The 22,074-nt window shown below is 42.3% G+C and overlaps 10 protein-coding genes across 10 annotated transcripts; 8 read left to right on the top strand and 2 right to left on the bottom strand.

Moving 5' to 3' along the window:
- Positions 1–637: 637 nt before the first annotated feature.
- On the top strand, positions 638–2,038 carry EAF01_011414 (uncharacterized protein; the record flags this gene model as incomplete). Its single annotated transcript, XM_038919671.1, has 1 exon — positions 638–2,038. One exon carries the CDS (start codon positions 638–640, stop codon positions 2,036–2,038), a length of 1,401 nt encoding a protein of 466 aa, XP_038764881.1.
- A 954-nt stretch (positions 2,039–2,992) lies between these two features.
- On the bottom strand, positions 2,993–3,968 carry EAF01_011413 (uncharacterized protein; the record flags this gene model as incomplete). The annotated part of the gene is made up of 3 exons (XM_038919670.1): positions 2,993–3,146; positions 3,378–3,770; positions 3,904–3,968. 3 exons carry the CDS (start codon positions 3,966–3,968, stop codon positions 2,993–2,995), a joined length of 612 nt encoding a protein of 203 aa, XP_038764880.1.
- A 982-nt stretch (positions 3,969–4,950) lies between these two features.
- Positions 4,951–6,298, top strand: EAF01_011412 (uncharacterized protein; the record flags this gene model as incomplete). Its single annotated transcript, XM_038919669.1, has 4 exons — positions 4,951–5,118; positions 5,171–5,621; positions 5,687–6,189; positions 6,275–6,298. The coding sequence occupies 4 exons, from the start codon at positions 4,951–4,953 to the stop codon at positions 6,296–6,298; spliced, it is 1,146 nt and encodes a 381-aa protein (XP_038764879.1).
- Positions 6,299–7,314: 1,016 nt separating this feature from the next.
- Positions 7,315–7,878, top strand: EAF01_011411 (uncharacterized protein; the record flags this gene model as incomplete). The annotated part of the gene is made up of 1 exon (XM_038919668.1): positions 7,315–7,878. The coding sequence occupies one exon, from the start codon at positions 7,315–7,317 to the stop codon at positions 7,876–7,878; it is 564 nt and encodes a 187-aa protein (XP_038764878.1).
- An 841-nt stretch (positions 7,879–8,719) lies between these two features.
- EAF01_011410 (uncharacterized protein) lies at positions 8,720–9,712 on the top strand (the record flags this gene model as incomplete). The annotated part of the gene is made up of 1 exon (XM_038919667.1): positions 8,720–9,712. One exon carries the CDS (start codon positions 8,720–8,722, stop codon positions 9,710–9,712), a length of 993 nt encoding a protein of 330 aa, XP_038764877.1.
- Positions 9,713–11,026: 1,314 nt separating this feature from the next.
- On the top strand, positions 11,027–12,133 carry EAF01_011409 (uncharacterized protein; the record flags this gene model as incomplete). The annotated part of the gene is made up of 2 exons (XM_038919666.1): positions 11,027–11,229; positions 11,263–12,133. The coding sequence occupies 2 exons, from the start codon at positions 11,027–11,029 to the stop codon at positions 12,131–12,133; spliced, it is 1,074 nt and encodes a 357-aa protein (XP_038764876.1).
- Positions 12,134–13,846: 1,713 nt separating this feature from the next.
- EAF01_011408 (uncharacterized protein) lies at positions 13,847–16,206 on the top strand (the record flags this gene model as incomplete). Its single annotated transcript, XM_038919665.1, has 4 exons — positions 13,847–13,972; positions 14,025–15,272; positions 15,295–15,753; positions 15,805–16,206. The coding sequence occupies 4 exons, from the start codon at positions 13,847–13,849 to the stop codon at positions 16,204–16,206; spliced, it is 2,235 nt and encodes a 744-aa protein (XP_038764875.1).
- Positions 16,207–16,930: 724 nt separating this feature from the next.
- EAF01_011407 (uncharacterized protein) lies at positions 16,931–17,534 on the top strand (the record flags this gene model as incomplete). Its single annotated transcript, XM_038919664.1, is given in 2 exon segments — positions 16,931–17,067; positions 17,078–17,534. The coding sequence occupies 2 exon segments, from the start codon at positions 16,931–16,933 to the stop codon at positions 17,532–17,534; spliced, it is 594 nt and encodes a 197-aa protein (XP_038764874.1).
- Positions 17,535–17,625: 91 nt separating this feature from the next.
- On the top strand, positions 17,626–18,264 carry EAF01_011406 (uncharacterized protein; the record flags this gene model as incomplete). The annotated part of the gene is made up of 1 exon (XM_038919663.1): positions 17,626–18,264. One exon carries the CDS (start codon positions 17,626–17,628, stop codon positions 18,262–18,264), a length of 639 nt encoding a protein of 212 aa, XP_038764873.1.
- A 433-nt stretch (positions 18,265–18,697) lies between these two features.
- On the bottom strand, positions 18,698–22,035 carry EAF01_011405 (uncharacterized protein). Its single transcript, XM_038919662.1, has 9 exons — positions 21,550–22,035; positions 21,361–21,498; positions 21,206–21,307; positions 20,989–21,121; positions 20,804–20,940; positions 20,696–20,753; positions 20,197–20,647; positions 19,148–20,134; positions 18,698–19,063 (listed from the first exon to the last, which is right to left on the bottom strand). Exons 1-9 carry the CDS (start codon positions 21,848–21,850, stop codon positions 18,839–18,841), a joined length of 2,532 nt encoding a protein of 843 aa, XP_038764872.1. The 5' UTR covers positions 21,851–22,035; the 3' UTR covers positions 18,698–18,838.
- Between the last annotated feature and the right edge of the window lie 39 nt (positions 22,036–22,074).

The raw sequence follows: 22,074 nt of genomic DNA, 5'->3' as shown, positions 1-22,074 counted from the left end.
GCGATATAGCCCTATACTTTATGCATATATAAAATTTACACACCTAATTCAGAGTTTATCTAACTAAATGGGCACTAACAAAATTAGTCGGCTCTTTAAGCGGCCGACTATTACTGCTCCATTGAAAGAAACTTTTGTTAGTGTTTTGGAAAGTCATCCAATTAGATCTTTCTTTCAACTTTCACATTGGAGATGAGATTTCAATATTCCATTGCTCTGTTTAGTTGCTCATTATCCATAGAAGTGGTTATGAATTCGAATTGAATCATTTGTCTATCTACTCATTTATCCATAAATTTGCTCATCTCTTCATAATATTGCCGAAGTGACCCCAAAATGAAGAAAATATTCACCATCACAATACAAATGAAAAAAATTGACCGCAACCTGTCTACATTAGGGCTACGGCCCAAGCACAGAATGCAAAATTTGTGATTAGCTTTTATTTTCCGTCTACAAAAGCAGCTTTTGGAACCACACATTTTTTTATTTCACAACATTACATCAAGTTGTACATTTAGGTAAGTTTATTAATCCTTTCCACGATCAACCTAAGAGACAATTTTCTTCGATTTCTTTGACTAACATTATTAATTGTTGTAGAGTTCACTTGTCCTGTACCATATCCTGATCAAAGATGTCTACACCATCTGGCTCTGGCTCTCGAAAGGACAGGAAAGTTTCGAGAAAACCCAAAGTTCTATCAGATAGATCACAGAAAACTCCCTCCGTCACAGCTCAACCTGATCAAAGACCACCTGTTGCACCTCCTGCCTCGGACAACACTCCAGAACAAGCATCTGTCAATGTTGACCAACAAGCTCGAGACATTACCACAGGACATAACCCAGAGTCTGTACGTCTTCTCAAATTACCAACTTTGCCATCTCAGAGGCCTAATCTACAAAATTCTTTTGCCGATCCCTTCAAGTGGCAACCACTTCCAGGAGAGCCTTTGAGTCCAAGTCACGGCAGCTCTCTACCACAGGATATCTGGAAACCACAAAATTACAGAAAACATGGCAACACTAGAAACAATGGTGCTGCTCATGGCACTCCTTTGGGTCCAGACATTTGGAAACCGCAAAGTTACGCTAGAGATGGTGATAGAGACAGTCATGGTTCCCGTCTTTTCACTCCTACTCCGAATCCTCGGAGAGCGAGCTCAAGAATGGATCGGGTCAACTCTAATCAGCGAATACCTCCACTAACACATGCTGCCCCACCAACCAACAATAGGTTCGCCCAACGACTCCCTCCGTTAGCACCAGCTGCTCCAAAATCAAAGATAGCGTATGCTCCGGGATTTCCCTCATCATCAAAGAAAGTAGCTACCAACAGCAGCTCGGCTATACGACAATCATTATTAACACCAGCTGCCCCACAACACCCTCGATCAACACAAGTTGTTCCAAATCCCAGCATCAACTACGCTGCACAACCACCAGTAGTCAATCCCACTACCACCCTCGACTACATTCCCTCTGAAGCCGCCGAAGAGCTTCGAGACAGACTCTTCAAGCTCACCTCCGACTACCAACGTCTCTACAGCATTTTCATGCCTAGCGGACATGTCAGCCCCCATGCCGCTCGCTGGAACTCAATCGACATCGATCTTCCCTATCTCTTCGAAGTTCGTCAGCAAGTTATCAATTGCCTGGTTGCTACCAAGAGATTCGAAAATGGAGAAGAGATCAAAGACGTGGAAGGATTCAAGGAAACTCAAAAACTTTTCTTTAAGAATTTGGAGGAGGCTGTCGATATTGCTATTGAGAAGATGACTTGGTTGAGGAGAGAGTTGGAGGGTCCGGATGGGTGTGCTTATCAGCATCGGAATTGGTACTATCAGGTTATTGGGAACAATCTAAGGAGTACTTGTTTGCCTTCAGCGAGGGAGGATGGGGATGTTGAGGGTGGAGATGCTGGAGATAGTGACAAAGCTACAAGACATGGCGATGAACATGGTAACTTGGTATCTCCATCGCTGGACTCCGAAGATGAAAAAGAAATGAGGGCGGAGAAGCGCATGAGGATGTAGTGTTTGAGGGACTCAATACATTGTTTGGTGTTGTTGTTGTTGGTGGTGGTGGATCTGTTTAGAGATTGAACTGGCATTGGCTGTGACAGCTTCCTAGGTACTAGTTATTTAGATTTATTCATTGTTTCGTTGACATGTCTGCACTTTCTTTCTTAGGATACCAATAAGCATTCTAGCACATTCCCTTTCGATGATCTGGAGAATGAAGGGTAGGATTTGTTGTAGCTTTAGATAAATATGATAATGAAAAGGCTTGGCAATGAGAATCTTCTACAAATTAGCATTCAGGCTTTCACAATGCAAGACTTTCAAAGCAATAGTGACTCAAAATAGATGCTATAGTATTATCAAGCTAACATTGAGTATATGTCCAAAGGCAAGTCAAGGAGTATATGAAACCCCTCTTTTTTTGTCTTTTATCGCTATGAAATGCGGACAAAGAGATCCATCCAACGAAATAACTAATTAAACTGAATACATAGGGAAGTGTGATATCTTGTGTATCCTAATCACTACAAAGAAAGGACGTTGATCAGTAGGAAGGTTGAACTAGGAAAAGTTTAGAGACCGGCAGGGCACTCTCGAAGCAATAATTATATCCATCATTCAGATATTGATTGTCTTTGTTTTCAAAGAAGTTTCTTAGAAGTTCTTTCCCTTGGCGACGATCAGAAAGCTCATGAGTAAGAATGTGTCCTTGCATCTCGAACTTGTACTCATAAAAATCATGAAAATCAGCTCTGACTTGCCAAGTGCAGCCAGTTGGTGCCAATGGGCAGGTATCACGACCATTTAAACACAAACCGTGACGCCAGACTGATATGGAACGGGTTCTCAAAACTTTTCTATTGATAAAGTCAAGATTGGGTCGAGCATCGTAGCGTCCGTAATGGCTCTTCGTGAGATGATTAAATAATCCTGGGAGGTCAAATGGGGCGGATTAGCAAGTCTCTATCAGGCACCGATAACTTCGCGAACCATCATGTTATCGGAAGTGCTCATTAAATTTGTCTTCTCCTTGAATGGCTGCGTAGTTCGATGACACCCGTGTACAGGACAGACTACCTGGAAGTTTTGGGTGTGGATATTCTTGGTATGTCGCTTGAGTCTTGAACAAAGATTCATTAGCTATGCATTCGGCTTCATTATGCCAGTAAAATCGGAAAAAAAACATTAACAGGTAGGTAGGTGAACGATATTATTGGAAGGAGTCGAGTTATTTACTCATAAATTACGCGGAAAAGTCTTGTTGCACCATGGATGGTCGCAACTTAATCTTCCCTTTAGCCCTCTGAGAGAAACCTTGTCAGATCTTATATTTCATATTATTGCTACTTACCCATCAGTTGCTTCCGACAATTTCGGGGGACTTGGTGAAAACAATGGTGCAGTGGCTATCTGGCCGGAAGTTTCCTCATGGTTGACGAATGGGGTCAGGGGAAATTGTGGACTGAGATTACCGGCCTCTATGAAACCAGCCATCGCAACCTCGACGTTAGGTTCTGTCGGAAATATTTCGTTCCAATCACCTAAATTAAAGTCGACAGACACATAAGTTTGAGCCTCTGGTACAAGCGTGGCAGCATATGAAGTGCTCAAAAGCGTAGTATTCAAGGACGCTGGTAACGCCAGCTCACCACTTTTATCTTTCCTTCTGTTCAGAAGATTGGTATTATAATCTGCGGCAGCATCGCTGTCGTATGCTTGCTCGTCAATCTCATTATTATCTCCCCTAAAGAGTTTTGCATTATGATCTGTTACAGCACCGAAGTCGTATGTTTTGCCGTCTTTGTATGGCTGGCGCCGCTGAACAGAAGACGGACGGGAGCCCCAAAATTAGCGTGTCTTTTTTTTTAGCCACTCACCTAGAATATTCCAATGATTCTAAAGTAAGAAGTAGCCCTGCAGGGCTTCGGGCGTCGGTCTCCATCTTATTGGGGAGGGGTTGCGAGAATAAGCAGCTACAAAAAAGTGAGGCGAACAAGCGAGTTTCATCGGTGAACGAAGTTCTGCGTAAGAAAAGAAAAATGAGTGCCAAATTTTCGAGAAATGGTAGTGGGAACAAGGTAGTATCTTAAAGTCATGATTTAAAAGACAGACCCTGCAATGAAGCGACGGCATGGATGCAGAAGACGGGCCAAGACCTACAAGAAAGCTGGGAGGCTTGCATAGATCACGTGTATTCCTAGAAAGGTCACATACATAACCTTGATAGGTTGTGAGCTGTTAAGTTAGCATTCTTGTTGAAGTACCATACAATGATTGTTCATTCGTCACTACAATCGCTTTTTACTGTTTGAAGAAAACTACGTAGGTACTCAGTATTGCCATGGGTCTGGATGTTGGATTCCTCGATTATCGTGACATAGCTCGAGATTCAATGTCTTATGCAGTTGGTGCATTACGATTCGCACCTATGTGCACAACAATTCCAGAGCTCTAGTAGGTACAATAATACTTGCTTCTAAGTAGGCTGATGGGTTTCGCATATTGCCAGAGAGTTTCAACGAGTTGTTGTTCTGAAGATATGTTTGAGATGATACTTGGTCGCATATGCCCAATGGATCACGAAGATAGCGAAAGGCACCAAAACAATTTAGTCAATTTAGCTTTAAGCTGACTATTCAGTTCAGATGGTTTCTCTTAAAATAATCATGCGCCCAAGTGGAAGCTAGGTTCTGTATCTTGACAAGGCTCTATGATACCCTTCCTTGAATCGCCCAGTTGTATGGCGTTGTTGCTCGTCGTCTCAATCCATAATGGTGCGTGGAAATCGGATGATCTTGAAAGGAAAAGTGAATACATGACCATGCACATGTTGGTAGAGATTGAATCCTGAGTTGAGATTTCAAAAACTGTCACAAACCTCTCCCACTTTCTTACTGACAAGCAACTTATCTTTACAAACAGCCATGAACAACTTTACTCCATTTTTAGCTTCATATAATGAGCTTGTCGAGCAGTGGCAAGAGCGACGTCGTATCCTAAAGAGTATGGAAGAGAACGCAGTGGAGATTCCAGAACTTATGCGGATGCTTTGGGTCTTCAAACAGTCTTGCGTTGAGTTTCAAAATTTTCAGGTTTGTTTGCGGGACCTATCCGGCGATGGGATTGCAAGACTAATTTGTTCAGGCCAAGCTGGATTACTTTAGCGCAGAATCTTCATCTGGTGATCTATTCAATCACTGGCAAGAATTGAGCTCTGATTTCGATAAGATTCGAGCTTGTTTTGCTGCACTTGAACTCAGCATTGACAACTACCACCAATCCCGCGAAATGGCTGAACTATCTCCTCTTTCTCCAGTAGATATATCTCACCAATCTGTCGTTTCCACCCATATTCAAGATAAAAAATCGAATGCGACCAAGATGGAAGGCTCAAGAATTCTTAAGGAGAGGCCAAAAAAGCTCATACTCGCCTTTCCGATTCGCATATTTCCTTATTCGTTTTTCGACAAGAAGAAAAGAGCGCGGATTGTAAGAAAAGAGCCGGGGGAGTTGACCTTAATTCTTCGAGTGAGCAAAGAATATCTCAATTTGAATGCGCGACCTCCACTAGATATGGAAGAAGAAATGCGACTTTGTGAGTATATCAGTATTCTTTTTTATTATCGTGTCTTGACTGATTCTGACTTCGTACCATAAAAGCTGTTTTGCGGTGTCAGAAAGCCGACGAAGAAGAGGCAAGGAAGAAAGCAGAGGCAGTTATGGAGGTAGCGCGGATAGCAGCGATTCAACAAGCAGCATTTGAAGCAAAAGTTCAAGCCGAACTTGAAGCAGAGTCCCAGGCAAAAGCTGCAGCAGAATCTCAGGCAAAAGCTGAAGAGGAAGCTCAAAATCAGCAGGCCATCAGCCAATTTCCAATCAATTCTGATGATTCCGCTAGTCTAGAGAGCTGCAAGCGGGTTGTCAATGATGGCAATATGCCTGCATCAATGTCAATATTTCAAGCCCCTGGCATGGAGGAAATTCGACAAGCTCTAATTACTACTACAAACCAGATGTACCTCAGTAATAAGCAAACAGTCAAAGCTTCCGCGGTCAAACGAAGAGTTAGGAAGCAGCTTCAGCTTGATAAGAATTTCTTCGAGGAGAATGGTTGGCCAAAAAGATGTGACATAATCATCTTGGAGGCATTCAAGGAGGCCTGGGTAAGTCATCGGCCAAGCACATGCCCGCAAAATTCCAAAGAGGCTTTGAAATACAGTAAACTGACTCGTTTGGTGTCACGAGTAGCATTCCGAACTTGTGGGCTATTAGATTTAGATTGCGGAGAAAACCTCGGAGATCTTTTTTGTCTGAAGCGAGTTTCATTGATATTACAAGATCCTTCCTATACTAATTTCTCATCAGGATTCATCAACATCGCTGCTAGGTTATTACTTTGGGTTGGTGGCAGAAATTTATGGATTTAAGCAATCATTATCGTTATTTGCTAAGAATAGCGTCTATATCTTATTGCGATTGGTCGTCAAAGCTAGGAAAGGCATTTCTATACAGAATATTAAATAAAATCAATGGGAGAAGCTCATATAATTGTGATTGTAATCGTAAGAACGCATGTTGTGATGTGAAAGTGATCAAACCTTAGCGGAGAAAGCAATCGCAGGCATCTCTGTGATGTAGACTGATCTTGACCCCGCGTTTGACAACACCGATTCACTTTAACCCATTCCGAGAATCCTCAAATATTATCTCTATTATTTTGAGAGAAAAAATTCTTTTAGAAGCTTCATGGATTCAAAAACTCACTATCAATCTATAACACAATTTCTTTCTCACGCATCATACCCGCCTAAACTGGAATCAGAGAATATATAAAGATTGATTCCCCAGACAACACTCTCGCCCACTCTCAAGTCAATATCTTCGCATATCACTAATCAGGTTGGTGAAGCAAATATCTCACTCCATGAAGATAAATATTGACTTTTTGACTATAGGTCTTTACCCTTGAATCACTCACAGACTTTCACGTCGATTCAACAATTCGAACTTCTCCTCATGTCGACAGATCAGCTCATCATTAAATTGCGCTACAGTAAAAGCCAGCACGAAATGATTGAGAGGATTATAAATATGGAAACCATTGTAGCCAGAGAAGGTGGCGTTGGGGGCTACAATGTCAGAAATGACAACAAGACACTGAACCTATTACACTACCTGAAGTCGACAAAGTAGTATCTCGTATCCGCAAGACTCTACGACGTAGGGACTACAATCCAAGTGTTAAATTCAGAGCATGTATTTATTTTCTCGAAAAGACATTTGAGTCTATGACAGACTTTATCGCAATAGAAGATGGAGCAGAAGGTTCGAGTGGTCAGCGACAATGGTCCGCGAAAGACAAAGATAGCCGGAAAGAGATCGAAGATTTACAACTCAGAATTGCAAAATTGCTAGCGGAGAATGAGAAATTAGAGGCTGCTAACAATGAATTAATCTGTGACGTCGACAAGAATGAGGTTGAGCTTTCAGAACTGAGAGAGGAAGTGGGACGTAGCAGAGATAATGAAAGCAAGCTGGAAGAGATCAGCAACAATTTAGAGACTTCACGCAACTCCACGGATAAAGCTCTCAAAATCTTGACGTCTCTCAAGAAGAAAGACATTTCATACCGGGAGCGTGTTTTTGCATTGAAGAAGGAAGTGAAGGAATGCAAAGCAGAAAGGGACGCGGCTCTAGTGGATTTGGACCGCCAAACCGAGAGCTTCGAGAATAAATATAAGACGTTGATTGATGAGAACACGAAGCTAACAGGGGAATTAATAAACTTCGAGAGAAAATTGGACCATGTAATGGAGGATGTGGAGGATGCTACTTCTCATAAAAAGAGGTAGGCCATAGCGTTCTTCAAGATACCAGCTGCCAATGCTATCTTTTACAATTATGGTCTGGGGGTATTTGCTTTGGCAAAGTGCTTTGAATTTTGATTCAAAAGTTCTTCCAAGAAAAGTGTTGATGTTACTCGCACGTACATTCATTTTAGTTAAAGGGTTAGCGACACTAGTTTGATAATTTCATGCTATGAACTTCTGATCACGACATCTCAAGAATTACTTTGGATGTCCGATTTAGTGCATAGAATTTCAAAATCATATTAATACATCAAGAATCAGTTGGGTGTTTCAAGGCCGACATGAGACTTTGTCTTTCTGATATCATATTGGACGCTTGCCAGATAGCGCAAAAGCGAGGATTCAGATATTGGATCTTATCACATGACATGATGTCGTCCTATAAACTAATATCTGAGCATTGAAATCAGATCATCAGCGTATATGAGACAATATCAACGAGGCTACCACCATATCTACCCAATGCCTGATCACGTTATGCACACCATCCAAGGATATACACTGCTTTGTTTACAAACCAAAAATTGCTGTATTAGAAGATACGTGCAAGTCACTTCTGCTTGAGAATATTGTGAATTTCTTTTGTCTTTTGCAGTAGTGGAGTAATTTCCTTGTTCCCATAAAATTTTATTTGAAAGTGAATATGTTCAACGCGTCGAACTAATTTGAATCACTCCCCCAAAACATTCACAACAACAGTCACAACAACGCGCTTTCGCACCGTTGCTCCTTCAAAAGGCTGCGATCAGGCATTATTTTGTGCCACAGATCGAACCCTGCCTATGAAAAACGAATAAGCGCATATTACCCCTCTTTGCTTAAAATGAAGCAGTCCTCCAGCCGTATGCCTAGTCAGCCGACAGACCAACCCAGCAACGCCATACACAGACTATCAGAAGCTTTACCTCGATTTGAATCCCTCACCGCATCCTCAGCAGCCAATCAAGCCGAGACCGAATATCGACGAGGTGAATTTCTTGAGCAGTTAGTCAGCCAGAAATATCCGACGGTGGTGGCCGAGGAGCATATACAATTTATTCGTGATTCGTTCACTAGCTTCAACGACCAACTTAGGAAATTACATATGGGTGTACCAACAGTACCTCATAAACTGAGAAGAAGTACTAGAAATGGTAATATCAACAATGCCATGAGTGCCAAAATGGATGGGGAGATGGCGATGGATGTTGATGATCATAAAGATGGCGACTACAATGAAGATAGTGGGGCTACGTCTTCTCGGCTTACCGCAGAACAAGAGGCAGAGGATGAGGAACACTGGCTCCAAGCAGTAAATTCCATCCCAAAAGATACGACTATGACCGAGTACTTTGTAGAGATGGGTTACCAAATGCCTCCTTCTCCGCCAAGGGAAGAATTGAAGGTACAAGACCAGCAAGAACTTCGACCCCTTAAGTGCCAGCCTCACTCAAAGAAATGGGTACCAAGTCTTATCAAGAATAACAAACATGCTTCATTACCACCAACGAATCCCGAGCAGCTACTCAACAATGCACCACTACACCATACTGCACCAGAACAAAATGTCGACACAACTCATAATCTTGCCGGCTCAGTAGAACAATCGCATTCCAGCCCATCAATGCCTCCTCCCAAGCGTGCCAAGACGTTGTCTTCATCCTCTACCATATGGCAGTATGGACCCAAACAACCTCCTCGCTGTGCCTCGTGTGTGCAGATGAAAAAGAACTGCGATCGTAAGACTCCTTGCGGAAGATGTTCTGGTATGCGTGAGTACAAGGTGTGCATTCCATATTGGAGAGATTTGCAAAGAAATATGGAGGCACGGCAATGAGAGTTGGGAATTTGATTCTGGGTGCATGCGTGGCACTTGGTGTGAGTTTTTTGCTGTGAGCGTTTTGACTACACAAATACTGATTAGATCACTAGTAGACTTTATCCTGGTTCTTTGTTGCATACGATAGACCATGATAATATTTATAGATTGGAAGAACGAGATTTTTGTGATTTTTTTTAATGAGCTGCAGTGTAGTTGGCGCATGTCTCATCTTCGTCCTTTGGATCAATCATACTCGAGAGATGGATATATGATGCTTTCATGGATTTTTACAGGCCAGCTCAACTAATCCAAACACCCAGGCATAGGTAGCCGTTAATGTGGTGGCGTAGAGAATGTTGTTTTATTTCCTTCTGTCTTTTCCTTCGAATTGACCGTTTCTTCTCTTCACTTACGAAGCTCTCGACCATTCTGAATTTCCTTTCATACATTTTTGTAGTGTAGAATTATAGATAAGATAATCTTGCGATGGAATATAATGTCGAGGATATCAGTGTTCTGTGAGACGATGCAGTGATCTTCTGAAGCTCTATGATGTCAACTCACACCTTACTTCAATGTTCATTTGCCAAGCTGGAAAAAGTGATTATCTGGTAAATATGATAAGGGAAGCTCAAAAGTCCTCAGCACAGGCTAGTGGAAGCAGGTCTCACGAAGAACAATTCGATACACCATAATTTCCCTTATTTCTTGTGCAAAGATACAGGTTCTACTCAGCGATTTTGAGGATTCTCACATTTGCTGAAGCTCATAAAAATTGAAAAGGCAAACAATCTAGAATACATACGAATTCTTACATTTAAGCATCTACAGTTACACAGCCTTCTCACATATAAATTAATTAGTGGCATATATGCTCGGCATCAGAGCAAGAATAGATCCAAATACTACCTCACCACTTGCAAAATTTCTAGATGTGATACCACGAGGCTGATTACAACCTGCCACCATTGGGCCTTCTCTGTGCCATCGATTCCTAATAAAAAGTGAATCAGTCTTTCAATTTGAATCGTTTTTCCATTTTGTCTTTATTCTCACTTGTTGGTCAATGCACTGTGCCCGCTCACTCCCAACAGTCCTCCTGAAATACGCGAATCACATCACGCTAACCTAGAATGGAATTGCTGACTTTTTTTTAATTGGTTTAGCGAAGTACAATAAAACGAGCCACACTAAATTCAATATCAGGCCTTGGTACAATACCGCTGGTTAAATAATTCTTGTGCCCAATTACAATCTTTTTGACTTGATCACTACATCCATTTCTGCGAGAGACTTCATAAAATCCAGAACAATTTGATAATCTTTACAATGGTTTCCTCTACCTTTTCCGACATGTTAAAATCACTTTATCATCCCGATCACATTTTCGGCGACGAAGTTACATGGTACGATGCGCCCGCCGACTTACCACCTGAAGAAATCGAAGAATATTTTGATGCTCTCAAGGACCAGAATCTTTGTATCGATTTGGTTGTGAGTAATCTAAATCATTTGATCTTACCTCTACGAAAGTAATCCTTTCTGACAGAGAAAAAGACCAACAGATTTGTCAACAATCCAGAACGGAATTATTGGCCTATACTACCTACAGACACTGTAAAGAACCAAATCGCCGTCTTTATTACAGATGAGAATCTTCCTGATGACGCTCCAGCATATATTCAACTTCAGGACATATGCGCAAAACTTTCGAAATTGCAGGAGAATCAAGGGCGAGATATGGAAGTAGAAGACCGCACAATCAATATGATGCTCCAAAAGCTTTGGGCTGTTGGAGAAACCTTATACGAGCCGGACAACATCTATACTGGCTCTGATTATAAGAGAAAGAGAGATTTGGTCTTGGAGAGAATTAATGAATGTTCTCGGACAAAAGAACGTCTTGAGACTGAATACATCGACAGTGTATCAAAGCTTGCAAAGAAAGCGAGGGCAATCTCACAAGAATGGAAGAGGGAACGTGAGGAGAGCGAAGAAGAATTGGCCAAGCAACAGATGCGGGCGAACAACTCAGATACACAACAACTTCTCCAGGATGCATGGAGAGAGAAGGCGGTACTGGAAGGCTGTTTATCTGTTTCCCAAGCCGACAATGAGTTACTTCAGACCCATTTGAATCAATTTCAAGAAGGCTATAACCATCTTCGAAGAGTGAGAGAAGGTGTGTTGGGAGAACATAATCAGATCATCAATCGTGCGATCGAAGAACGAAACAATGAAAGACTTCGAGTTCGAACTCTGAAGGGCCATCTCAGGACTCACCGCGAAGTGATTATCCTCGAAAGACGCCGACGAGATATTGCGCGAGAGAACTGCAGCGGGTTGCTGAGAAGTCTGGATGTGACAAGAGGAGAGTTGGCAATGACAAGAAGAGACCTGTTGGAAGCCAGAAATAGGGTAGATGATTTGAATTAAGGCGTTGATCTGCTCAAGATGAGATTGAGTGATCAAATAAACTGGAGCGATGAGCTGGAGATAAAGGCAATGCAAGGAGAGGTATTTAACAGAATGGGTGGAACATGGGAGCCTTCGATTTATAAGCGTAGACTCGAGGAGTATGAGGATGGTGAGATGGAAGAGAGAGCAGCACAACGTGCGCGCCACAATTAGCGGTTTTTGAATCACAATGGATATGGTTGATGTATTTCTTCAATGGTAGATGGATGAGATACTCAAAAATATTGTATTATAAACTATATGCTTCGCTCCATTGCTACCACGAAAAACTACTTCAAGAGATTATTTTCTTCCTGTCTGCCATGTCCAGACCTGAAATACTTCAGTCTGCCATCGCATCTTATATGAATAAGGATAGCTTTTGGCACTCATGCCAATTCTTTCCCTTTCCCAGGAACAAAATTTATCACGAAGTAGCGCAGACTTTCCAATATAAACTACACAGAGACATAATTTACTTTTATATACATACAGTCAGGTGAGATGAACTGGAAATATGGAACTACTGCATCAACATTTATCGTTTTTGAGAATTTGGACGCGAACAGGCTCCACTTGGCAGTCCAAGGGTTTCCACGTGTAAGATCTTACAACCTCTGGAGTCTTTCCTAATTTCTATGCCGAGTCGAGTCTTGGATGTAAGCTCTAGAATAATAATAATATTAGTATTCTAGTATTAGTGGAAGACTTAGTCACCTTAGCTTTTAGGGATAAATCGAATATATAGTATAAGAGTTGAATTGAAGTCGAATTATAAGAAAGAGCTTGAATTGATTTGAATTTGCTTACTTTTTCTAGGTTTTCTTTAAAAAATATGATAGATTTATATAATTTATGATAAAATTCTAGTAGTTTTTATACTTATAAATGAAATCGATTTAAATCGAATCTTATGAAATCATTTATATTACAAAGAGAAAGTAATCTTACAATCAATCGATTTTTTTATGCTTTATCAACAATCTTCTATATGATTTCATCACATTTTATTCCGTTATAAATCAATTTGATGAGAGATATAATGATGTAATAATATAATAATATAATTTTATAATATAAAATCATAATATATATGTTTTAGTCATCAATATATCTCTTCATTAGTAAGATATTAATAAGTGATTCAGTATACTTATTATAGAATCTCACACCGAGTTTATCCTCGATATCAATCTCCTACCATTCGTTCGGTGTTGCTCAGTTCTTCCTTTCTACCATACAAGTTTCCCAATCATCCACATCATCTACAACCGTGTCAATGAGAAATCCGACTGCTGTAGAAAACACACGATGAATCACACGACCATCATGTTAAATCTCAACCAGTGCAGATCCTCGCCGTATACTCGAAAGATAAACAGAATGATTCTCACATTGACCGTGTTGAATCATACGGCATTTTCATTGTCGCTCATTACTCACAAACAGCCAGCGCTGCTGTACTATGTCAAACCGTACTGAAATATGATCTTTCATGTAGCTTAAAGCATCTCTTCTCACCAGTTTGATTCTGCTTCTTTACAATAACTTTCTTGAAATCAACTTGACTTAATAAGAGAGAAAGCTTACTTTAGAATTCTGACACTCCAACACAACATTTCTTCACGATATCTAACAAGATACTTGTCGAATCTACCGCACCACTAGCGATAAAATACATCGATTATCACAATGCCTACTTCTCCCCAACCAAGAGACGCCGCTGCACAGACCGATGAAGACATATTCTTCGATGCTCCCGAGGAATTGTTCGAGGACGCCTTAGAGAGCCAGAATGGTGAAGAGATCAAATGCATCGTAGGTTCCCCGCACTCTCTATGCTCATACAATTTTATCTAACTGTTTATAGGATAAACATGCATACCTTGCCAATCCAGACAAAGACCACTATCCCGATCTTCCAGCATATTCTCTGCAACGCGATATCGAGAAGTTCTATTTGGGGAAACCAGCCCCCTTTGAAGTGGAAGATCCTGAGTTTGCAATGCTTCTGGGGGTGGAGGATTGTCTCATCAATTTACAACAAACTTATGAGATGAAGATGAAGAAGGAAGATAGCAAGTTCCGACGCATCATGGCTCTATATGAGAAAGTTACCAATCGTCCACATGATCCTTCTAGGATGCTTACACCCAAAGCTCGCAAGAAGGAGAGAACACTTTATGTCAGACGCCTGAACGAAATTACAAGAGTTCAGAAACTCATGGACAGAGAGTATCTGGTTGAGTTTAGGGAAATCAAAAAGGACGCAGTTGCCATCATGGATAGATGGCATGCAAAACAAAGTTCGCTAGCCGCAGTCCCTCACAAGCTGGTCGTTGAAGAACATATTCGCTGGACATTGCTCAGACAAAAGCAACTTGAGTACATTCACGATAAGACGAAGAATCTGGTCAATGACCAAGCCAACCAAATTCGAGGACTTGAGTATGCACTTGCAGTAGCCCAGCAGGCAGCCGCGGCTACTCCGTTCATCTATCTCAAAACAAGTAGTATGATCCAAGAACAAGTTTTGGCTGAGGCAAATAACATGACCCCAGAACAAATTCTAGCTGACGCATATAAGAAAATGGTCAATCAGCGACAAATGAACCACGGCGGTCAGAATGCTGTACAGCCCAATGCAGATATTGCACAAGTCGATGATGTTGCAATTTTAAATAGGCAAGAGCAACTAAGTGCGGGAGAAGACTTGGCTCAAGCTCAGCAGCCACACGGTCTCCAGAACCAAGGTAAACCGGAGCTCGTGGCTGATTCTGGAGAAGTTGGCCCATCTACAATCCCAGATCGTCAACAAGAAGCCCTCGAGGATACTAACATTCCTCAATCACAGCAACCATCGAATTTCCAATATCAAGAACGTTCGAAAGTCCTAGCAAATACTAAGAACCATGACGATGATACCATATCAAATGGTCAAACGGAGATGATCGAAGAAGGAGAAATTGCTGGAGTAGAGCAGCCAGTTGAAATTCAACAGCAGGAGATTCCAGAGCCAGATACAAATTTGCCTCAGGATCAGTCCAACCTCATGACACCCAATGGCCAAGAGCAGCCAATCGCTACTGGAGCCAACATTTCTCAAGGACAGGAATATGTTTATGACAACACACAAGAAGTCCAACAGCCAGTCAATCCACTACCGACCCCCCCCTCTAGATGCTGCAGTCCCGATTATTCCAAATCGACAGATGAAACAACACAGTTACGTTCATTACATGGAATACGAGGGTGCTCCAGGTCGAATGTACGCCGTACATTCCAGCGACCCAGTCAAGAAAGCATGGGCCAGAAAGATGGTGGATTTAGATTTTGAAAAGAAACAGAGAGATATAGTAGATGAAATTATGAAGACAGGAAGAAACGAGGTTGCGTTGAAGAAGTGGTCCGAGACAGTCAGTCGTCTTACGGCAGGGGTCTCATCAAATCGCCGGGCTACCAAGCACAATATCCAAGACTTCGACGAAAACGAAGAATCTGACGATGAATTTGGCCGCAAGCGCACTTTTGGCACATACGAAGAAGACGAGGAATTTGAGGAAGAACATAGCAGAAAGCGTGTTTGTCCAATTACACAGGTAGGTTCATCATTACTTGACTGTTGCGAAGAATTGCTAAATGAAATGCAGATCCCTTGCCCTACTTTAGTGCGTTCACGTGTTTTTGAACCCACACCAGAAGATTCCGGTGATGAGGATATGTGGGAGGAACCAGCTACTGGATATTTTGGCCATGATGGCGTGTACTATGACCCAGATGGACGATGCCAAAACACGCAGGCTTATGCTGGACAAGAATATTTCGATCCTGATGTCAACGATGAAGGCTACCCTGTCCGCCAGTATACCCCACCTCCATCTCAACAGCGAAGCCCAAGCCCTCAAAGTGCTCCGGCTTCAAGAATCAGATCATACTCTTCGAGATACACTGCCACTAAGCGCAATAGTCTAGCACCTGCTAGTCTTAGCAGGCAGAGAATGCTACGAAGTCAATGGAGTCAATTGCAGAATAACCGAACTACTCAAAGATAGGAAGCTATTGACTATATGCGAGTTAGGGTTGAGAAGCTACCGCAGGCTCGATTGTGAGGGGTAGGAATGGACTGGGTACAAAATTAATGACAAGCTATGACGAAGGGATATAAAAGGTTGCTCTAGGATGATTTAGCATCTTGTAATGGTGATAGAGCATGGATACATATCGGAAATAAAGGGGATGGTCGTTGAAAGGTGGTGGAATCTTGTAGGGGCATTTGATTTGTGGAATAAGCTGGGACGTACGAAGTTTACTATTGTACAGAGATGATGGATAAATTACGATGAAGCCTTTTGCGAAGGTATCTGGGGCAATACGACTTTATTTGGTCATTGCAAGGAAGTTTGGTAGCATGGGCATATATCTGTTGGGGGATCTTTTATGGCGGCCCTCAGTTCACAGAAGGCAGGAATGGTTTGTTCCTCTTGCCCTTTAGTATTGTGATCTCTTCCCTTTTGCATTTCCATCTTATTTTTACAAAGCGGCAGGAACATTCATCTACATGTATCTAAATGGCATAAAAAGGAAGGAACCACCTTCTCAAAAAAAACATTTAAATCCAAATCTTCTAGTGCTTTGCCTCGTGAACAACAATTAATCAATTCTTCTCGTCTCAATCATTCACAATCGATTTAGGTATAACATACATTAAATGCTTCATTCCTATTTGAAATAGTCATCACCGCTTAATCCACTCGAACCTCAAGTCCAAGCTACACAATGGCTGAACTAGCTGAGTGCCCCAAGCCTTCTTTCTGGGCTGTCTTCATGGCACTGGCTGAACAATCTGTCTGGTATGTTTCCATTGTGCCCAGAAGAGAATCATTCATGTCCAAGACATTCATCATGCTAATTACGTGACAATAGTGATCCCTCCGAGTTCAGCAACAAAGAATTTGCGGAGACAGTTGCCGCACTCACTATCGAGAGTAAAATGTCTCCACTTCCATTTGAGCCTTCACAAGTCATCACTATGGTACTCGGATTCATGGTACTAATGCAAGCATCTCTTTTCTCGAGTCCATCCAATCTTCTGTGGTTGATGTCAACCGTCTGTTCAATCTTTTACAAGTTCATCTTGGAACCTTACATTACGTTCTATAGACTCGTCGGTCCCGGGCAACTATCTTATCTCGCCTTCGAAACATTCGCCATCTTCCTTTTCATCGCTTTCTATTTTCTATACCGTGGTTCTATTGCAGGCTTAGGATGCGTGGTCAAGTTTCACCAACTCAGAGAAGCTCAAAGTATCGCTGGCATCGGGAATATTTCTCCAGATTGTCAACTTAAAGAATGCACCATCTATCTCTCGGCATGGTTGTAACAAGCATTTCAACGAGGATGCCATGTTGGTCAATCTGACAAGAAAGTCCGACGGTATATTAGTGGTTCAAAGAGAAGGGAGAGATTTCAACATGGGATTCAAAAGGAAAATTACGTCTAATCCTACATTCATTTTCGAATTCAAAGAGATGGTAGGGAATCTGTGTGCTCGTTTCAGATGGACTCATGCAGCTCTCATCTTACTGTTTGCGTTAATCATTCAGATACCGGCTGTGTCGGCGACTGCTCAATTAATACCAGGAATCGTTCTCCAATGTCGCGGTTGGACGGCGGGAGTATTTTTCACCTGCTACCGGTATATAGAAGCAGCTGTGATAGCAAAAGCTGAACTGATACCCGGAATCTTCGATCAATGCCTCAATGCGGTAAAAGAAGTACTCCGCCCCGGCTACCAGTATATGAGAGAAACCTTTGAGGGGACTATGGCGGGCCTTCGTAACGTCACCTATGAAGATATGAATGAAGAATTCCTCAAACAAAAAAGGAGCAAATCCGTGCGTGCAGTGGAGGTTGGCGATGAGTATGAAGTTGTTCAAGACAGTAAACAAGCTTTTATTACACGCTTCCGGGATGTCAATAAGATTGTGCGAGGTTGTTTGTTCTATTTACTTCGGGTTTGGTTTCTTTTTAGCTTCTTGCCTTATACTTTCCATCTTTTGCAACAGAGGATTCGTCGAGCTGTAGATAGACGTAGGGAACAAAGAGCTTAGAAGTGAGGAAAGGTGGAAGAGAGTGGATGTTTGGTTGTCAGGATGCCTACATAGCCTAGTGAGCTATGAATCAGGTTTCTGATGAGATTCTTAAAGGGATTCGTGTTCAACATCAGCGTCAATAATAATTGTTAGAGCTAGTAGATAGAAAACAATAATAGCGTTGTTATTATCCATGTAATTGTCTCCTGTCGACAAAACTGTGCTATCAGTGCTTAGAGAGAATGGATAAAGAATATGATCTGATGAATTATGATTTATCTTTCTTGCTGATAGTAGTTCACAGGTCTTCAGTACTCCAAAGAAACTTCTATGCTTCACTCGAAGCTTGAGGAGTACCCTGTTCTTTTGAAAGAAATGACTTATCAGTAATCACATATAATCTACGTCAGGTCAATCAATTCAAGATACACACGGTCATTCCACCAAGTCACAGATCACCCCCAAGACACCTAAACACTAAGTAAGATAATCCATGTATTAATCACCTAACCTACTAGTCTTCCCCCCATAGACCCTTCATTCAAACTTCCGCCTCCTCATCCCCCCAATAACCCCAATAACCCTCTAAGCCCTACTGCAAAATTCCCTTAAGCACCAAATTTCTACTCGAGCTACCTACATACACCGTCTTGGGATACTCGCTAATGAACCAATTTTGAGTTACCGGATCCCAGTTACTGATGTCGCGTCGAGTGATGCCGTATCTGAAGGTATCGGATTCGTGGGGTTCGAGCTCCATGTCGTCGAAACCGCGGAGAACGATCTTAGGGTCTGTGGGGCCGCCAAGGGAGATGTACTAGAGGGGGTCAGTGAGCTGATTTGTGGGGGGAGTGGAGAAGGGGAGTAGGGGGGCGAGAGAGACAGAAGGTGGGGGGCTTACAAGCTGAGGAATTTCAGTTCCAGCAATCTTTCCCGTATTCTTGATCGTAGCAGTAACAGTATAAAGAACATCATACAAGCCCGGATTCCCACCCGGTTCACCACCAGCAGCGAGAAGAGGTTGTGGACTACTGTCCTTTGAACGAGGAGGAGCGTGATCACTTTGATTTGCAACCACAGGACCATCAAGGTACGGATACACATAAAGATTCACCTTGTGGAATCCGGGTGGAAACTGTGCCGCCGATGCATTGTAATTGATTTTACCGAATGTTGGAGCTGAGGATGTTTGTCCTTTGGTGGGTGTATACGGACGAGCGTGTTTGCTTTGGATGCGCAGGTCGGAGTATGAGAATGTGGTATATGAAAGACCGAAACCGAATTCGTAGGATGGCTCGATGTTTTTGGCGTCAAAGTGACGGTAGTCGATAAATACACCTTCCTTGTAATTTTGTTGTGGATCTGGAGAGGAGATGGTGTAGTCGACATCTACACCCCAATCTTCGCGAGTCTTTCCCCATGTAAAGATGGATTTTGCTTGGGGGTTGACATCACCGTATAAGACGTCTGTGATTGAGTTTCCGGATTCTTGACCAGGTAGACCAGCCCACAGAATGGCGGTTACATTGGGATGATTTTTGTATGCCTCAATAATGACGGGTCCGATTGTGTGGAGGATAATAATTGTGTTCTTGTTGATGGATGCAACATGATCAATAACAGCATCTCCATTACCCCATAATGTGAGATTATTTCTATCTCCTACATTGCCGTCAACTGTAATGAAAGCTTCTCCGCCATTTGCATTGGCAAAGACTAGTGCAACATCAGCTCCTGTTGCTGCTGCGGTGATAGCGGCGAAATCGTAATTGTCGCTAACGTTTCTAACGGTCGTGGAACTATAACCATATCCCTCTGCTGCCTTGGCTTTCAATGCTGTAACTGGAGATATCAGATAAGGAAAGTTTGCAGTGCCAGAACCCCAACCCTGTAGTAAAAGAAGCAACGGTCAGTGGAGTTCATAGATCAGGTGTTAAAAGGGGAACATACCATTGCAAGCGTCCCAATGTTGCAACCTCGATCTCCACAAGCATTTGGGCCACCTGGGTTATCATGTGCATCTTCTCCAATAATAGCCAAGGTCTTTGGATTTTTCAATGGCAATGCACCTTTAGTATTCTTCAAAAGAACGGTTGACTTGGCACCAATTTCGCGGATGAGCGGGGCATGATCACCTTGCACATTGACATGTTGGTTGATTTGGGTGAAGTCTTCGTTAGCCTGGGGATGTTGATAACCATAGGTACTGAGATTCCAAGAATTGAAGTTCACTGGAACCTTGGCTGTATCTCTGCCTACTTTGTAGTATGCAGACATGATTCGAACAACCATATCATCAAGACGCCACTGAGGGATGGTTCCATTCAATACGGCGTTGGTCAAGTTAGTACCCCAGTAAGTGTTACCTGAAGCAAGGTTTTGATCTCCAGCCATTGTCATACTGAGCATTATTAGCCTATTTATCTTTCTGGAGATTGAGAAAACTTACTCGAGTCCGGCCAATGCACTAGCAACTCCAGAATGCTGTGCCCACCAATCACTCACAACTAGGAAGTGCTGTTAGCCTATACTTATGCCCAAACTTCGAAGTACATACCAAATCCTTGAAAGTCCAATTCATTTTTCAACAAGTAATTGAGGGTCCAACTATTCTCTGATCCATAACTTTGATTAATACGATTGTATGAACACATGACGGCACCAGCTCCTGCGCGAACAGCATCTGCGAATGGCCTATACAATTGTTAACCATATCCCGAGAACGAGATACTTGGCACTTACCATAAGTAAAGTTCGTGCATAGTCTTATCATCCAGATTTGCGGATATAGCAGCATTTCCGTTACTAGGTTCTCTGAAATGTTCTTGCTCATTCATGATATAATGTTTAGCGCAAGCGACGACTCCAGCATCCTCTACAACAGAGAGCCTGTTAGCAGTTATCCTCGTATTGGGATTTAGGGATACAGAAAGTTACTCAAAAGAATGAGTAGTCTTACGAATTCCTTCAATTGTTGCCATCATGCTAACTCCTGTAAGAACAGGGTCTGGGCTGAAACCTTCCCAATTTCTTCCACCTGCTGGTGCTCTTCCAAGTGGACCTATTTCAGGTTAATGAGATCCAGCAATGATTCGAATTTGTCAAATTGCTTACCAGCTACAGGACCCAATTGAACATCTATACCCTTTCCCCGATGTTCCTGGCCCATAGCAAGACCTCGAGCATTGATCAAATCATAACTCCATGTTGCAGCAGCATTCATTCCAGCAGGGAAAGCGGAATTCTGATCAGCTAATCATCATATGTCAGTCAAGGTAGCCTTTACTTTGCAAGGGAACTCACTAAATCGGATGCCGAGAGGAGAATCTTGTAGGCAAAGTCCTGGGAAACCAAGTCGCGGAATTGTACCAGTATTTCCCACACAAGATTCACCTTCCCAACCAACACCAGTGGTAAGGTTAACTTTCTCGAGAAGGGTGAGCTGGCTAACAAATTTCTTTGCTTTGGCGTATGCATCTGCCCAATCACCGTTGCCATTCATCCACGGAGATGGATAACTAGGAGGAGAGAAATCTCCATCATTTTGAGCAATTGTAGAGGTCGCAAAGAATACAGCTGATGTAATTGATACTAAAAGCTTCATTTTCGTAGCAATTGCTCGAGAGCTTCCTTGAGATGGAAGAGAGAAGATAGAAAATTGTGGGGTCTCTCCTTCCTCTTTAAGAAAAAGATGGTGAGGATGTGTAGTGAGATGAGAGGGAAATTGCGAGGGTCATGGTGAATTGTGAGGGTAATGAGAAAACTCCTCCGCATATGAATCATATCGTAACTGGACTTTCGTGCAGCGTGGTAATCTCACACGGCATC

Source organism: Botrytis porri (genome assembly GCF_014898465.1).
Source record: "Botrytis porri strain MUCL 3234 chromosome Unknown BPOR_021, whole genome shotgun sequence".
NCBI lineage: Eukaryota > Fungi > Ascomycota > Leotiomycetes > Helotiales > Sclerotiniaceae > Botrytis > Botrytis porri.
This window is presented reverse-complemented; position numbering and strand designations above follow the sequence as displayed.